The 18,050-nt window shown below is 36.9% G+C and overlaps 1 protein-coding gene across 3 annotated transcripts in view; it reads left to right on the top strand.

Moving 5' to 3' along the window:
* The window catches only part of CERKL (CERK like autophagy regulator), a gene marked incomplete at both ends in the record, with an annotated part of 157,570 nt that overhangs the window by 42,031 nt on the left and 97,489 nt on the right, over positions 1–18,050 (top strand). For all 3 annotated transcript variants that reach the window (XM_079709980.1, XM_079709979.1, XM_079709978.1), the window contains one exon: positions 3,364–3,606. In XM_079709980.1, coding sequence (XP_079566106.1) covers positions 3,364–3,606 — 243 coding nt within the window. The remainder of the gene's footprint in view (positions 1–3,363; positions 3,607–18,050) is intronic.

Genomic DNA, 18,050 nt, shown 5'->3' with positions numbered 1-18,050 from the left:
ATTTTCACTCTTATTCTCTCCCAAGGGTACAGTTGAGTTTTCCAGAGGCTGAGATATGTGGTGACATCTTTGTCCTGATGGCTAATGCAGTGTGTGCTTTGTATTCTTGTGTTTAAAAAAGTCTCCGTTTTAATATCTAATATAGTAAATATCAATAGATATAACCTACATAAACAAAAGCTATTTGGGGCCCTCAGTCTTTAAGAATGTAAATGAGCTCTGAGACCAAAGAGATTGAGAGCCATTGAACTAGAGAAAAGTCAATCTTACCAACATGGGTTAATCCATTAGTACTTACAGAAAAGTGGGTGGGTTGACTCACTCTGTTCATGAAGGCGCGTGGGACATTTTGGCTTCTGATGATACATTATTTTCACTCTGTTGATTAAGTGATGATTGTGTAATAGTGATGGCTGTTTTATTTTCTAGAATATATAAATGTTTCCCATTGAAGTGATACTTTGAGCGTATTGATTCTCAGGTCACTGGGTGACAATAGAAGTAGACAGTACACAGACCTGAAGCCTGAGCTTTCTGAGGAAAGGACAGGCCTGAAAATTTGCCCGTGGGTTCACCCTATCCCACTGCCATAAACACTGAGAGAAGAACATGTCTTTGTTTCTTTTTCAGTGGTACATGTGCTTTGGGAGCAATTGGGCTGTTTGCAGAATGGTTGGGAAAGGCCCCCAAACTCCCTGAGAATGCAGAGAAAGAACTTCTTAAATCACCTGAAAATTTTTGCTCCAGTCTGAGAATATCTTTATGCCTACTTAAGGGCTAAGAAAGCTGAGAGAGGGTCTCTGCTTCCTGGGGCTATTTTAGCGCTGGTACCATTTCTACATCTGTTTCTATTGATTTCTTTGTCTCTTATCATGGCTGGTATTTTTCTGCCTTTTTACATGTGTAGTGATTTTTGATTGAATGAGAGCAATTGAGAATGTTACCATTTAGAGTTGCTAAATATTTTCGTATTCCTGTAAATACTTTTCTTTTTTAACATCTTTATTAGAGTATAATTGCTTTACAATGGTGTGTCAGTTTCTGCTTTATAACAAAGTGAATCAGTTATACATATACATATGTCCCCATATCTCGTCCCTCTTGCATCTCCCTCCCTCCCTATCCCATCCCTCTAGGTGGTCACAAAGCATCGAGCTGATCTCCCTGTGCTATGCGGCTGCTTCCCACTAGCTATCTATTTTACGTTTGGTAGTGTATATGTGTCCATGCCATTCTCTCACTTTGTCCCAGCTTACCCTTCCCCCTCCCCATATCCTCAAGTTCATTCTCTAGTAGGCCTGCATCTTTATTCTCGTCTTGCCCCTTGGTTTTTCTGACCATTTTCTTTGCTTTCTTTTTTTTTTTTAGATTCCATATATATGTGTTAGCATACAGTATTTGTTTTTCTCTTTCTGACTTACTTCACCCTGTATGACAGTCTCTAGGTCCATCCACATCACTACAAATAACTCAGTTTCGTTCCTTTTTATGGCTGAGTAATATTCCATTGTCTATATGTGCCACATCTTCTTTATCCATTCATCTGTTGATGGACACTTAGGTTGCTTCCATGTCCTGCAACTGACAAAGGATTAATCTCCAAAACATACAAGCAACTCATGCAGCTCAATATCAAAAAAACAAACAACCCAATCCAAAAATGGGCAGAAGACCTAAATAGACATTTCTCCAAAGAAGATATACAGACTGCCAACAAACACATGAAAGAATGCTCAACATCATTAATCATTAGACAAATGCAAATCAAAACTACAATGAGGTATCATCTCACACCGGTCAGAATGGCCATCATCAAAAAATCTACAAACAGTAAATGCTGGAGAGGGTGTGGAGAAAAGGGAACCCTCTTGCTCTGTTGGTGGGAATGTAAATTGATGCAGCCACTGTGGAGAACAGTATGGAGATTCCTTAAGAAACTAAAAATAGAACTACTCTATGACCCAGCAATCCCACTACTGGGCAAATACCCTGAGAAAACCATAATTCAAAAAGAGTCATGTACCAAAATGTTCATTTTAGCTCCAGTAAATACTCTTGAGCTTTGTTCTAGGATGTTAAGTTACTTGGAAACACTTGAATCCTTTTGAGGCTTGCTCTTAAGCTTTGTTAGGTGGGATCAGAGCAGCCTTTGGTCAGCTCGCTAACGAGACAATACTTTTTTAAGTGCTCTCCCCAAAGTCCCACGAATTTCATTATTTTTCCACTTTGGCTGGTGGAAACACCTGTGTGATCTCTGAGTGTTGTTCTCTCTAATCCTTTGGGTAATTCTTTCCCTGGCCTCACACGTATACAGATCCATGCTCAGCTGAAGATTCAGGGGGCAGATCTACAGAGTTCTCTTTCTGTGCAGCTCTCTTTTTTATAATAATTTTCCAAGTGAACTCTAAGTCATCTTGGCTTTCCTGGCTCCTCAATCCTCCTCAACTCAGGGAGACAACCAGGCTCCACCAGGGTTCCACTCCCTGTGGCCTGGGACAGTCAGCTTGTAATCATATGGCTTCTTTGTTTTCCCTCTCTCAGGGATCACTGTTCTGTGCTACCTAATGTCCCATGTCTGAAACTGATGTTTCCTTTCTCTGGTGTGCTCTTTTAGTTGTTTCAGGCAGAAGGTAAAAGCATTCCCTGTGATTCCATGTTGGCCAGAGTGGAAGTTTTGAAAGTACTTTTTTTTAAGTATAAAACACTTCTACTTTGAGAGTCAGTTGAAATAGTCCATTATCACAACAACAAGTATTTTCTGACCTGTGTTTAAACATAACCAGTAAAATTTCATGCCACTATAAAATAAAGTCTGACTATTGTAAGATTCAGGTGAATCTTTCTTTTTAGAATAGCAGGCATTCATAATGCTTTCTACTCACAGTAATCTTGCTCTGTTTCCTTTTTGCACATGTGTTACTTTCCCTAGAATGTAAATTTTCTTTCCTTTACATGTTGCCTTCAACAACCTGTTATGAACTCACTTCTGTTAGTGAATTCTCTTCTTTGCATTACTTTACTCTGTCCTTGTAAGTACCAGGAAGCCTCTTGCATGATACTAACTTATTATTATTGAAATGTTGCTTTGTTTATGTTCCTGGAATTCTTCATACATTGAATATTCTCAGATTCTGAATGTCCTAGGCCTTGTGTGGCAGACACTCCCTTCCATTTCTTCTATTTATGGGAAAATAGACCCAATTTTTCTTTTTTTTCCCCCACCCATCTCATACAGAACTTGACATAAAGCATAATCAGTAAAATAACAGATGATAAAGATTTTCTGGGTTTTCACTATTTATTATTCATACATATAAGTTATAGACACAGTGGTTTTGATTAGAAAATTTATTTTCTTTTCAGGTGATTCCAAGTATAATTTTCTACATAAAGAAGAATTTATTGAACTCAAAGACATATTCTCTGTCAAACTGAAACGGCGTTATTCAGTTAAACAGCAGAGAAGTGGTACTTTATTAGGAATCACACTCTTCATATGTCTGAAAAAAGAACAAAATAAATTAAAGGATTCTACACTTGATCTTATTAATTTAAGTGAAGACCACTGTGACGTATGGTTTAGACAGTTCAAGAAAATTTTGGCAGGTAAGTACTCCTTGTGGAGATTTTTAATGAGTCTGGTTTCCTTGACATAGGTTATTAACCTAAACATGACACTGTATTTATCAGTACAGTAACCCTTGATTATGTTGAGGTCATTTGCTTCTATTGTTAGTTTGTTAAGTGTTTTTATCATGAAAGGTGTTGAATTTGGTCGCATGCTTTTTTACTTCAGTTGAAATAATCATATGGCTTTTTCCTTTCATTCTATTAACGTGGTGTATTACGTTGATTGATTTTCATATGTTGAACTATCCTTGCATTCCAGGAATAAATCCTACATGGTCATGGTATATAATTCTTTTAATATTTTACTGAATTTGGTTTGCTAGTATTTTGTTGAGGATTTTAACATTGATATTTGTGAGAGGTATTTGTATGTAGTTTTCTTTTCTGCTTTTATTATCTTTTTTCTGACTTTGCTATCAAGGTGATGCTGACCTTATAGAATGACTTAGGAAGTAACTGTTTAATGACTGCTTCCTTAAAGAAACTTTTGATAATCTGAAATAAAACAGTTCTTAAATATTTTTTTTCACTTGTTATTTTTCTATTAATGTTTCTTTTGAGCTTACATTAGAATTTGCTTTTCTTCCACCTACACATTGATGGCAAGTGCATATATGTACTGGGTAGCTTGAGAATAACAGTTTTTTTTAAAATTGGAGTATAGTTGATTTACAATATTGTGTTAGTTTCAGGTTACAGCAGTGTGATTTGGTTATACATATATATATGTGTGTATATGTGTATATATGTATATTCCTTTTTTCTATTCTTTTCTGTTACAGTTTATTACAAGATATTGAATATAGTTCCCTGTGTTATACAGTAAATTCTTGTTGTTTATCTGTTTTATATATGGTAGTGTGCATCTGTTAATCCCATACTCCCAATTTATCCCTCCCCCCTTCCCCTTTGGTAACCATAACCTTGTTTTCTATGTCTGTGAGTTTGGGGGTTTTTTTGTTTTGTTTTTTTTGTTTTTACTGTTTTTTGTGGTACGTGGGCCTCTCACTGTTGTGGCCTCTCCCGTTGCGGAGCACAGGCTCCGGACGCGCAGGCTCAGCGGCCATGGCTCACGGGCCCAGCCGTTCCACGGTGTGTGGGATCTTCCCAGACCGGGGCATGAACCTGTGTCCCCTGCATTGGCAGACGGACTCTCAACCACTGCGCCACCAGGGAAGCCCGAGTTTGGGTTTTTTAAATAAGTTCATCTGTACTATTTTTTAGATTCCATATAAAAGTGATATCATAATATTTATCTTTCTCTGTCTGACTTACTTCACTTAGTATGATAATCTCTACATACATGTTGCTGAAAATGACATTATTTCATTCTTCTTTATGGCTGACTAATATTCCATTGTGTGTGTGTGTGTGTGTGTGTGTGTGTGTGTGTGTGTCACATCTTCTTTATCCATTCATCTGTGGATGGACACTTACGGTGCTTCCATGTCCTGGCTATTGTAAAAAGTGCCTCCCTGAATATTGGGGTGCATGTATCTTTTCGAATTAAAGTTTTCATCTTTTCCAGATATATGCTCGGGAGTGGCATTGCTGGATCAGACAGTAACTATTTTTAGTTTTTTGAGGGACCTCCACACTGTTCTCCATAGTGGCTGCACCAATTTACATTCCCGCCAACAGTGCAAGAGGGTTTCCTTTTCTCCACATCCTCTCCAGCATTTATTATTTGTAGACTTTTTGATGATGGCCATTCTGACTGGTGTGAGGTGATACCTTATTGTAGTTTTGATTTGCAGTTCTCTAATAATTAGTGATGGTGAGCATCTTTTCATGTGCCTGTTGTCCATCTGCATGTCTTCTTTGGAGAAATGTCTATTTAGGTCTTCTGTCCATTTTTGGATTGGGTTGTTTGTTGTTTGAAATTGAGTTGTATGAACTGTTTGTATATTTTAGAAATTAAGCCCTTGTTGGTCACATCATTTGCAATTCTCTCCCAGTCTATAGGTTGTCTTTTGTTTTTGTTTATGGTTTCCTTTGCTGTACAAAAGCTTATAAGTTTGATTAGGTCCCATTTGTTTATTTTTGCTTTTATTTATATTGCCTTGGGAGACTGACCTAAGAAAACATCAGTGCTATTTATGTCAGAGAATGTTTTGCCTATGTTCTCTTGTAGGAGTTTTATGGTGTCATGTCTCATATTTAAGTCTTTAAGCCATTTTGAATTTATATTTTGTGTATGGTGTGAGGGAGTGTTCTAACTTCATTGATTTACACATGGCCGTCCAGTGAGGATAACAGTTTTTTGAAGATAATATTTAAATTGTCTATATTTCAGGGTAGATTTTTCTGAAGGTAATATCCAGAGAAAAGAGAGCATTTACTAGAATATTATCTCCTTTTGAATTCAGTTGTATCTAAAATTTCTGAATGGCATTTATATTTTACATTTTAAATAAAGTGCATGAATACACATATAAAGCAATTTGGATTTCTAAAGGTATCTAGGTAAAGTATAATCAAACTGAGTTTTAGGACTTTTTTTTTCTCATAAATTTGTAAGTCTTGCTTTCTTTTTTTTTGTTTTTTGTTTTGGCCATTTCTTCCTGTTTGCCAGATTGATCAAGGTAGAGGCAGCTGGTGTAGTTGATGCACAGCTTGGGGTAAGATGACTCAGGACAGAGATGGGTGCCAGACAAAGAGCAGGCACATGGTGATGTTAGAAATTTTCAGGCCAGGAATCATTGATCAAGAAGACTGAGGACCCAAGTTGGTCAAGGGCAGTCAACTGATACGATTTTATGCACAAAAGATGAGGTGAAGTGAAATATTAGAGCTAGGAGAACTGTTACTAAGTGGTCCCTTCAAGGAGACCTGACTGTTTTAAGAAGGCAGGAAACTACAGAGACCGTAGTTTGGTTCATCTCTCTGGAAACATACAGAAAAAAAATATATATATATATATATATGTTTAACTAAAAGCATTCCACTTTAATGGTGAGTCTTTTACAGTGTTCTTATTTTAAATTCATTTGAGAAGAGATAAAAGAAGTTAAAATGAAAATGAAAACTTAATTGAATAAATTTCCTTACATGGGCAGGTACTCGTGGGACTTGAATGGTCTATAAAATAAGAATGTGTCATTTGATTAGGAGAGGCAGAACTCTTCCTTGCACTGACGGTCTGAGGAAATCTCCCTTGGGGCTTATGAAGGGCTGGCTGAGTGATGTGAGAGACAACTTCCGCAATATAGCTCACCCATAAAACCAAAAGCAAGTAAACAGAGGGCGTCACAAGAAAGCCCAATTCAGTAAAAGCAATTTTATTGGACTAGAGCCACTTGTCCAAACACACACACACCACAAAAATACTGTCCACATATTTTTTCAGCTTAATGAATGACGTTTTGGTTTGATCCAGGATTAAAATCTAGGCAAATTACAGAGATGAATAAACTACATATTTTTTAGGCTATCACCCTTTGGGAATGTTACTTTTTGTACCTTTGATTTTGATAACAGTTGGAGGTAGTGAAATATATGAGGTCATATTCTCTGCCATTGTCCTGGAGGACAGAGTGATTTTGCTGATTAAAAGCAAATAGATTGGGCTTCCCTGGTGGCGCAGTGGTTGAGAGTCCGCCTGCCGATGCAGGGGACACGGGTTCGTGCACCGGTCTGGGAAGATCCCACATGCCGCGGAGCGGCTGGGCCCGTGAGCCATGGCCGCTGAGCCTGCGCGTCCGGAGCCTGTGCTCCGCAACGGGAGAGGCCACAGCAGTGAGAGGCCCGCGTACCGCAAAAAGAAAAAAAAAAAAAAAAAAAAAAAAGCAAATAGATTGACTTTTGAAATCAACCAATGCAAACAAACAAAACAGGTTTGAAATCATCTAATAAAAATGAAGGAACCGAATCAGGATGGTCTGATTGAATGGCTGTTTCATTTCTGCCTCTCAGTTGACTCAGTAGGTCCTATGGGAGGAGCCAACTCCTCATCCCCATGCCTCACAAAGACAGTTCTGGGTCAGTTTCATCATACACAAATGCACGCTCAAGCCTCCAAAGATCTCTGCCAAATGCTGCATAATACTGACACTTCCTTTCTTAAGTTTGTAATCTTAGAGCGTTTTTGTTCATATTTCTTTTACTTTCAAAGCTAGGTAATCCAGGTGTTTATTAAAATGCCTACTGTCTGAGAGTCAAATACAATTGGCTCGAGGCTCTTTCCATAACTGGAGGTGGCCTGTGTCTTTCCTGCTCTTTTTGGGATGAGGTTGATTGTTTACTTCTGCCTGGTCCTCTTTTGTTCTTATTTCCACAGAGTCGGGTCTATTTGTGGATTATCTTCGTATCTCACATCCATTGTCCCTATTCTGTACCATATATACTGCATCAGGTTTGGAAGATAGTGATTGCTGGTTTCCCAAAAATTTTTTTAAAAGTCCGCAACCAAGGAATTTGTATTTGAAATAGACCTGACTTAAGTTCAGGGGATGAAAGAAGTTTACATCACAAAAATATAAATGCCCTACGTTTGAATTTTAGACATTACTATTTTAAGTCCAAAGATCTTGCTTTAACTGGTTCTGTGGCAAAACAGTGAATTAAAAAAATATATATATTTTCATTGATTTTAAATATTGTCTTTAATCAGCCAATGGATTTTTTTTCCTGTAAGCTTTTACATCTTTTTCTCCTTTATTCTTCTATTAAGACAAACATGAAGAAGGTATTGAAAGCCTCAACTAGTTGGTCTTTTAGTGAGATTAGTCTAACAGTTATAATTTTAGAATATTTAGATATTAAATGTTATTTTCAAATATGCACATTTATATTTTGAACTGGAGCAATGAATAAGATTTGATGAATTTTTGAGGAAAGAACAAATTGGCAGTACTAAAAGGAGGATGCAGCCAACTCTCAAATATTGATACTTGAAGTTTTAAGACATTGACAAAGAGTAGCCAGATTAAAAAGGGTTTATAAATATAACAAAGGAGTCTTAGAACTGTTTCTATTTTTATTTGGAAAAAAGTTAACTCCTTTTACATTCCAATTTTTAATAACACAGTTGAGCACAGTATCTTTTTTATTCTTAGTAATAGAAAAGTCACCATAACTTTATTGACTAATAGTCAATATAAGTTAATTCATCCAACACACATTTTGGATCAGGCACTGTGTTAAGTGCTGGAAATACAAAAAAGAATGAAATGTAATCCTGTATAGAACACTCTTGCCCTAGGAGACAGACAAGAAAACTCGTATTATAAATGTGTTAAGGGCCACAATGAAGATATGAAAAATTTGGTAGGGAAAATAACCATTGATCATTGAGTCAGAAATTTAAATCTTAAAAAATTAAGGCTGAAATGTAGTCACTGATGAGCGTAATACGTAGTCATTGTGGTGAAAGTCATTTAACATAGTCTTTTCTGCTTTTTTTTATACCTGTGATGCAAAGATAAACATGTACAACCTTTAACTATAGCATGTGTGTACACTAGATGCATTAATTTTTATTCAATTACGGTGTGATCCAGACTCTGCATATTTGAGTTTCCTGGAAATGGTGAATTGCAAGCTTCTCTGGACCCTGAACCAACCTTTTCTCTAGGTACTATAATCTATACTTTAAAGCATATTCATAGGCTTTGACAGGTATCCCATATAGGGGGACAAAACAAAGTATCCCTAAGGTGACATTTAGGGCCACTCAAAACTGAAAGATTTTCGGGAGTTGAACTGGTTGATCTTCAGTGGAGGACTTAGGAGAATGGTGTGGAAATGAAGAAAAAGATTTTAGGGCTTCCCTGGTGGCACAGTAGTTGAGAGTCCGCCTGATGATGCAGGGGACACGGGTTCGTGTCCTGGTCCGGGAGGATCCCACATGCTGCAGAGCGGCTGGGCCCGTGAGCCATGGCTGCTGAGCCTGCGCGTCCGGAGCCTGTGCTCCGCAATGGGAGAGGCCGCAACAGTGAGAGGCCCACGTACTGCAAAAAAAAAAAAAAAGATTAAAAAAAAATCTAAAGCCTTATGCCCAAGTAACTTGGAGAATGGTATAGTCATAAACGGAGTGAAATCCGGACACTGGTTGATTTGAAGGAAAGATGTTCTGTTGCAGACACATTTGGCATATGTAACATCTGTTGGAGATGTGCAGCAGGCTGGCAGTTTGAGAGGAGTGCATGAAGAGGTGAAGAAGAGCTGATGTGATGGGAATAGATGAAAGACTACAAGGAAATAGTATAGAGTTAAAAAAAAAAAAAAGCAAAGGGCTAAATACAGAATCTTGGGGGATACTCATATATTAAAATAGGCAGAGGAGACAAAAGCCAGAACTAAAATAGAAGGAATGGTAAAAAGAAAAAAAAAATGAAGAACCCTTTTATCATAAGACCATGGAATTTTGTGATTATATTTTGGTTTTTCTAATTTATTTGTAATATTTAGTTGTTACCCAGAGACAATTGACAAAGGTATTTTTAGCCCATATTTGACTGAGTTAGTTCTGTTATCATATTTTTCTGTTTCATTTTTAAATGCTAACTTCACGAACCATTTTGATTACACACACTTTGTCCTTGTAATATAATTTGCTCTTAGCTTCTAGTTGAACAGCCTCCAGGTTTTCAGTTTTGAAAAATAAAGAAAATAGAAAAATTACTTAAATATTTGGCTTTTATTTAAGAAGAGCAAGTTTTCCTAGTTTCCCGAAGACATCAAATCTGTTTTCCATGTAATAATAATGATGGTTTTCATAGGATCCTTTCCTCAATAGTAAAAACCAGGGCTTCTAAACAATATTTTGTTTAATATTCATGTTGTCTTATGTAAGAAATTCATGGTGAAATATGTTGCAGGGTTTTAAAAAATCCAAACTGTATCGTGATTTATATTATCATGAACCAGGTAGAATTTTTCTTAGGAGGAGAACATAATGATGTGAAGTTTTACTAGGATATGCTGCCAGATGATGTACTTATAAGGAGAAATAAACTGGAAATCAACAGTATAATTGTTATCTTAAGATGAGCGTTTGTTATATATCAAAAATATGATAGCTTCAGACATTTCGTTGTACAATATTTGAGTTAGCAACACCTGTCTCCCTAGGGACAAATTATTTTCTGCAAGGACATTTTGTCTGAAGTATGGGTAGTTTTTCTTTTGAAGCACTAAAAAAATGATTTAAGACTTTGGTTTATGAGCAGCTGAGTTGGACGTTAAAATTATGAATGTCACTTAAACATTTAAAAAAATTTTTTAACATTTTTTAGTTTAAAAATTTTTATTGAAATACAGTAAATTTACAATGTTGTGTTAGGTTCACGTATACAGCAAAGTGGTTCAGTTTTATATATATTCTTTTTAAAATTTCTCTGACATTACAGGTTATTACAAGATATTTAGTATAGTTCCCTGTATAATACAGTAGGTCCTTGTTGGTTATCTATTTTATATATAGTAGTGTGCATATTTTAATCCCCAAATCCTAATTTACCCCCCCTTTAGTAACCATAAGTTTGTTTTCTATGTTTGTAAGTCTATTTATGTTTTGTGAATAAGTTCATTTGTATATATTTTTTTAGATTCCACAAATAAGCGATATCATGATATTTGTCTTTTTCTGTCTGGCTTACTTCACTGAGTATGATAATCTCTAGGTCCATCCATATTGCTGCAAAGAGCATTGTTTCATTCTTTTTTATGGCTGAGTAATATTACATTGTATATATATATACCACTTCTTTATCCATTCATCTGTTGATGGACGTTGAGGTTGCTTCCATGTCTTAGATATTGTAAATAGTACTGCTATGAGCATTGGGGTGCATGTATATTTTCAAATTATGGTTTTCTCCAGATACATGCCCAGGAGTGAAATTGGAGGATCATATGGTGGCTCTGTTTTTAGTTTTTTCAAGAACCGCCATACTGTTCTCCACAGTAGTTTACATTCGCACCAACAGGGTAGGAAGGTTCCTTTTTCTCCACACCCTCTCCAAGATTTATTGTTTGTGGACTTTTTAAAAAAAATGTTTATTTATTATTTTCTTATTAGTCATCCATTTTATACACATCACTGTATACATGTCAGTCCCAATCTCCCAATTCATCCCACCACCACCACCCTCACCCCCTGCTGCTTTCCCCCCTTGGTGTCCATATGTTTGTTCTTACTTCTGTGTCTCAATTTCTGCTCTGCAAACCGGTTCATCTGTACCATTTTCTATGTTCCACATATATGTGTTAATATATGATATTTGTTTTTCTCTTTCTGACATACTTCACTATGTATGACAGTTTCTAGATGCATCCACATCTCTACAAATGACCCAAGTTCGTTCCTTTTTATAGCTGAGTAATATTCCATTGTATATATGTACCACATCTTCTTTATCCATTTGTCTGTCGATGGTCATTTAGGTTGCTTCCATGACCTGGCTATTGTACATAGTGCTGCAATGAACATTGGGGTGCAAGTGTCTTTTTCTTTTTTTTTAAATACCTTATTCTTTACCTTAATTTTTAAAAACATTTTTATTGGAATATAATTGCTTTACAATGGTGTGTTAGTTTCTGTTTTATAACAAAGTGAATCAGTTATACATATACATATATTCCCATATCTTTTCCCTCTTGCATCTCCTTCCCTCCCACCCTCCCAATCCCACCCTTCTAGCTGATTACAAAGCACCGAGCTGATCTCCCTGTGCTATGCAACTGCTTCCCACTAGCTATCTATTTTACATTTGGTAGTGTATATATGTCCATATATAGACTACCATTCTCTCACTTTGTCCGAGCTTACCCTTCCCCCTGCCCGTGTCCTCAAGTCCATTCTCTAGTAGGTCTGCATCTTTATTCCCATCTTGACCCTTGGTTCTTCATGACCTTTTTTTTTTTTTTTTTTTAGATTCCATATATATGTGTTAGCATACAGTATTTGTTTTTCTCTTTCTGACTTACTTCACTCGGTATGACAGACTCTAGGTCCATCCACCTCACTACAAATAACTGAATGTTGTATCTTTTTATGGCTGAGTAATATTCCATTGTACATATGTGCCACATCCTCTTTATCCATTCATCTGTCGATGGACACTTAGGTTGCTTCCATGTCCTGGCTATTGTAAATAAAGCTGCAATGAACATTGTGGTACATGACTATTTTTGAATTATGGTTTTCACAGGGTATATGCACAGTAGTGGGATTGCTGGGTTGTATGGTAGTTCTATTTCTAGTTTTTTGTTTTGTTCTTTTGCGGTACGCTGGCCTCTCACTGTTGTGGCCTCTCCCGTTGCGGATCACAGGCTCCGGACACACAGGCTCAGTGGCCATGGCTCACGGGCCCAGCCACTCTGCGGCATGTGAGATCCTACCAGACCGGGGCATGAACCCGTGTCCCCTGCATCAGCAGGCGGACTCTCAACCACTGCACCACCAGAGAAGCCCTATTTTTAATTTTTTAAGGAACCTCCATACTGTTCTGCATAGTGGCTGTATCAATTTACATTACCACCAACAGTGCAAGAGGGTTCACTTTCCTCCACACCCTCTCCAGCATTTATTGTTTGTAGATTTTTTGATGATGGCCATTCTGACCAGTGTGAGATGATATCGCATTGTAGTTTTGATTTGCATTTCTCTAATGATTAATGACGTTGAGCTTTCTTACATGTGTTTGTTGGCAATCTGTATATCTTCTTTGGAGAAATGTCTGTTTAGGTCTTCTGCCCAGTTTTGGATTGGGCTGTTTGTTTTTTTGATATTGATGGTGAGCTGCTTATAAATTTTGAAGATTAATCCTTTGTCAGTTGCTTCATTTGCAAATATTTTCTCCCATTCTGAGGGTTGTCTTTTGGTCTTGTTTATGGTTTCCTTTGCTGTGAAAAAGCTTTTGTTTCATTAGGTCTCATTTGTTTATTTATGATTTTATTTCCATTTCTCTAGGAGGTGGGTCAAAAAGGATCTTGCTGTGATTTATGTCATAGAGAGTTCTGCCTATGTTTTCCTCTAAGAGTTTGATAGTGTCTGCCTTACATTAGGTCCTTAATCCATTTTGAGTTTATTTTTGTGTATGGTGTTAAGGAGTGTTCTAACTTCATTCTTTACATGTAGCTGTCCAGTTTTCCCAGCACCACTTATTGAAGAGGCTGTCTTTTCTCCATTGTATATTCTTTCCTCCTTTATCAAAGATAAGGTGACCATATGTGCGTGGGTTTATCTCTGGGCTTTCTGTCCTGTTCCATTTATCTGTATTTCTGTTTTTGTGCCAGTACCGTACTGTCTTGATTACTGTAACTTTGTAGTATAGTCTGAAGTCTGGAAGCCTGATTCCTCCAGCTTCATTTTTCTTTCTCAAGATTGCTTTGACTATTCAGGGTCTTTCATTTTTCCATACAAATTGTGAAATTTTTTGTCCTAGTTCTGTGAAAAATGCCAGTGGTAGTTTGATAGGGATTGCATTGAATCTGTAGATTGCTTTGGGTAGTATAGTTATTTTCACAGTGTTGACTCTTCCAATCCAAGAACATGGTATATCACTCCATCTGTTTGTATCATCTTTAATTTCTTTCATCAGTGTCTTATAGTTTTCTGCATACAGGTCTTTTGTCTCCTTAGGTAGGTTTATTCCTAGGTATTTTATTCTTTTTGTTGCAATGGTAAATGGGAGTGTTTTCTTGATTTCACTTTCAGATTTTTCATCATTAGTGTATAGGAATGCAAGAGATTTCTGTGCATTAATTTTGTATCCTGCTACTTTACCAAATTCATTGATTAGCTCTAGTAGTTTTCTGGTAGCATCTTTAGGATTCCCTATGTATAGTATCATGTCATCTGCAAACAGTGACAGCTTTACTTCTTCTTTTCCGATTTGGATTCCTTTTATTTCTTTTTCTTCTCTGATTGCTGTGGCTAAAACTTCCAAAACTATGTTGAATGATAGTGGTGAGAGCGGGCCACCTTGTCTTGTTCCTGATCTTAGTGGAAATGGTTTCAGTGTTTCACCATTGAGGACGATGTTGACTGTGGGTCTTTCATATATGGCCTTTATTATGTTGAGGTAACTTCCCTCTGTGCCTACTTTCTGGATGGTTTTATCATAAATGTGTGTGGAATTTTGTCAAAAGCATTCTCTTCATCTATTGAGATGATCATATGGTTTTTCTCCTTCTATTTGTTAATATGGTGTATCACATTGATTGATTTGCATATATTGAAGAGTCCTTGCATTCCTGGGATAAACCCCACTTGATCCTGGTGTATGATCCTTTTAATGTGCTATTGGATTCTCTTTGCTAGTATTTTGTTGAGCATTTTTGCATCTATGTTCATCAGTGATATTGGTCTGTAGTTTTCTTTTTTTGTGACATCTTTGCCTGGTTTTCGTATCAGGGTGATGGTGGCCTCATAGAATGAGTTTGGGAGTGTTCCTCCCTCTGCTCTATTTTGGAAGAGTTTGAGAAGGATAGGTGTTAGCTCTTCTCTAAATGTTTGATAGAATTCGCCTGTGAAGCCATCTGGTCCTGGGCTTTTGTTTGTTGGAAGATTTTTAATCACAGTTTCAATTTCAGTGCTTGTGATTGGTCTGTTCATATTTTCTATTTCTTCCTGGTTCAGTGTCGGAAGGTTGCACACTTCTAAGAATTTGTCCATTCTTCCAGGTTGTCCATTTTATTGGCATAGAGTTGCTTGTAGTAATCTCTCATGATCCCTTGTATTTCTGCAGTGTCAGTTGTTACTTCCCCTTTTTCATTTCTAATTCTACTGATTTGAGTCTTCTTCCTTTTTTTTTTGATGAGTCTGGCTAATGGTTTATCAATTTTTTTTATCTTCTCAATGAACCAGCTTTTAGTTTTATTGATCTTTGCTATCATTTCCTTCCTTTCTTTTTCATTCTGATCTGATCTTTATGATTTCTTTCCTTCTGCTAGCTTTGGGGTTTTTTTGTTCTTCTTTCTCTAATTGCTTTAGGTGTAAGGTTAGGTTGTTTATTTGAGATGTTTCTTGTTTCTTAAGGTAGGATTGTATTGCTATAAACGGCCCTCTTAGAACTGCTTTTGCTGCATCCCATAGGCTTTGGGTCGTTGTGTTTTCGTTGTCATATATTTCTAGGTATTCTTTTATTTCCTCTTTGATTTCTTCAGTGATCTCTTGGTTATTAAGCAGTGTATTGTTTAGCCTCCATGTGTTTGTATATTTTACAGATTTTTTTCCTGTAATTGATACCTAGTCTAATAGCGTTGTGGTGAGAAAAATACTTGATACGATTTCAATTTTCTTAAATTTGCCAAGGCTTGATTTGTGACCCAAGATATGATCTATCCTGGAGAATGTTCTATGAGCACTTGAGAAGAAAGTGTATTCTGTTGTTTTTGGATGGAATGTCCTATAAATATCAATTAAGTCCATCTTGTTTAATGTATCATTTAAAGCTTGTGTTAACTTATTTATTTTCATTTTGGATGATCTGTCCATTGGTGACAGTGGGTTGTTAAAGTCCCCTAATATGATTGTGTTACTTTTGATTTCCCTTTTTATGACTGTTAGTATTTGCCTTGTATTGAGGTGCTCCTATGTTGGGTGCATAAATATTTACAATTGTTATATCTTCTTCTTGCATTGATCCCTTGATCATTATGTAGTGTCCTTCTTTGTCTCTTGTAATAGCCTTTGTTTTAAAGTGTAGTTTGTCTGATATGAGAATTGCTATTCCAGCTTTCTTTTGATTTCCATTTGCATGGAATATCAAGAATATCAAGAATATCTTGATATCAGGAATATCAAGGATATCTCTTTCCATCCCCTCACTTTCAGTCTGTATGTGTCCCTAGGTCTGAAGTTGGTCTCTTGTAGACATCATATATACAGGTCTTGTTTTTGTATCCATTCAGGCAGTCTGTGTCCTTTGGTTGGAGCATTTAATCCATTTACATTTAAGGTAATTATTGATATGTATGTTCCTATTCCCATTTTCTTAATTGTTTTGGGTTTGTTATTGTAGGCCTTTTCCTCCTCTTGTGTTTCTTGCCTAGAGAAGTTGCTTTAGCATTTGTTTTAAAGCTGGTTTGGTGGTGCTGAATTCTCTTAGCTTTTGCTTGTCTGTAAAGGTTTTAATTTCTCCATCAAATCTGAATGAGATCCTTGCTGGATAGAGTAATCTTGGTTGAAGGTTTTTCCCTTTCATCACTTTAAATATGTCCTGCCACTCCCTTCTGGCTTGCAGAGTTTCTGCTGAAAGATCAGCTGTTTACCTTATGGGGATTCCCTTGTATGTTATTTGTTGTTTTTCCCTTGCTGCCTTTAATATTTGTTCTTTGTATTTAATTTTTGATAGTTTGATTAATATGTGTCTTGGCGTGTTTCTCCTTGGATTTATCCTGTATGGGACTCTCTGTGCTTCCTGGACGTGATTAACTATTTCCTTTCCCGTATTAATGAAGTTTTCAACTATAAGCTCTTCAAATATTTTCTCAATCCCTTTCTTTTTCTCTTCTTCTTCTGGGACCCCTAAAATTCACATGTTGGTGCATTTAATATTGTCCCAGAGGTCTCTGAGACTGTCCTCAATTCTTTTCATTGTTTTTTCTTCATTCTGCTCTGCAGTAGTTATTTCCACTATTTTATCTTCCAGGTCACTTATCCGTTCTTCTGCCTCAGTTATTCTGCTATTGATCCCTTGTAGAGAATTTTTAATTTCATTTATTGTGTTGTTCATGATTGTTTGTTTGCTCTTTAGTTTTTCTAGATCCTTGTTAAACATTTCTTGTATTTTCTCCATTCTATTTCCAAATTTTGGATCATCTTTACTATCATTATTCTGAATTCTTTTTCAGGTAGACTGCCTATTTCCTCTTCATTTGTTAGGTGTGGTGGGTTTTTAACTTGCTCCTTCCTCTGCTGTGTGTTTCTTTGTCTTCTCATTTTGCTTAAGTTACTGTGTTTGGGGGTCTCCTTTTCGCAGGCTGCAGGTTCGTAGTTCCCGTTGTTTTTGGTGTCTGTCCTCAGTGACTAAGGTTGGTTCAGTGGTTTGTGTAGGCTTCCTGGTGGAGGGGACTAGTGCCTGTGTTCTGGTGGATGAGGCTGGATTTTTTCTTTCTGGTGGACAGGTCCACATCTGGTTGTGTGTTTTGTGTGTGTGACCTTATTATGATTTTAGACATCCTCTCTGCTAATGGGTGGGGTTGTGTTCCTGTCTTGCTAGTTGTTTGTCATAGGATATCCAGCACTCTAACTTGCTGGTTGTTGAGTGGAGCTGTGTCTTGGCGTTGAGATGGAGATCTCTGGGAGATTTTTGCTGTTTGATATTACATGGAGCTTGGAGGTCTCTGGTGGACCAATGTCCTGAACTTGGCTCTCCCACCTCAGAGGCACAGCCCTGACACCTGGCTGGAGCACCAAGAGCCTGTCATCCACATGGCTCAGAATAAAAGGGAGAAAAAAAGAAAGAAAG

The sequence above is a fragment of the Hyperoodon ampullatus genome (genome assembly GCF_949752795.1).
Source record: "Hyperoodon ampullatus genome assembly, chromosome: 8".
Classification (NCBI taxonomy): domain Eukaryota; kingdom Metazoa; phylum Chordata; class Mammalia; order Artiodactyla; family Ziphiidae; genus Hyperoodon; species Hyperoodon ampullatus.
The sequence above is the reverse complement of the archived record's forward strand: the minus strand, read 5'-3'. Positions and strand labels throughout refer to the sequence as shown.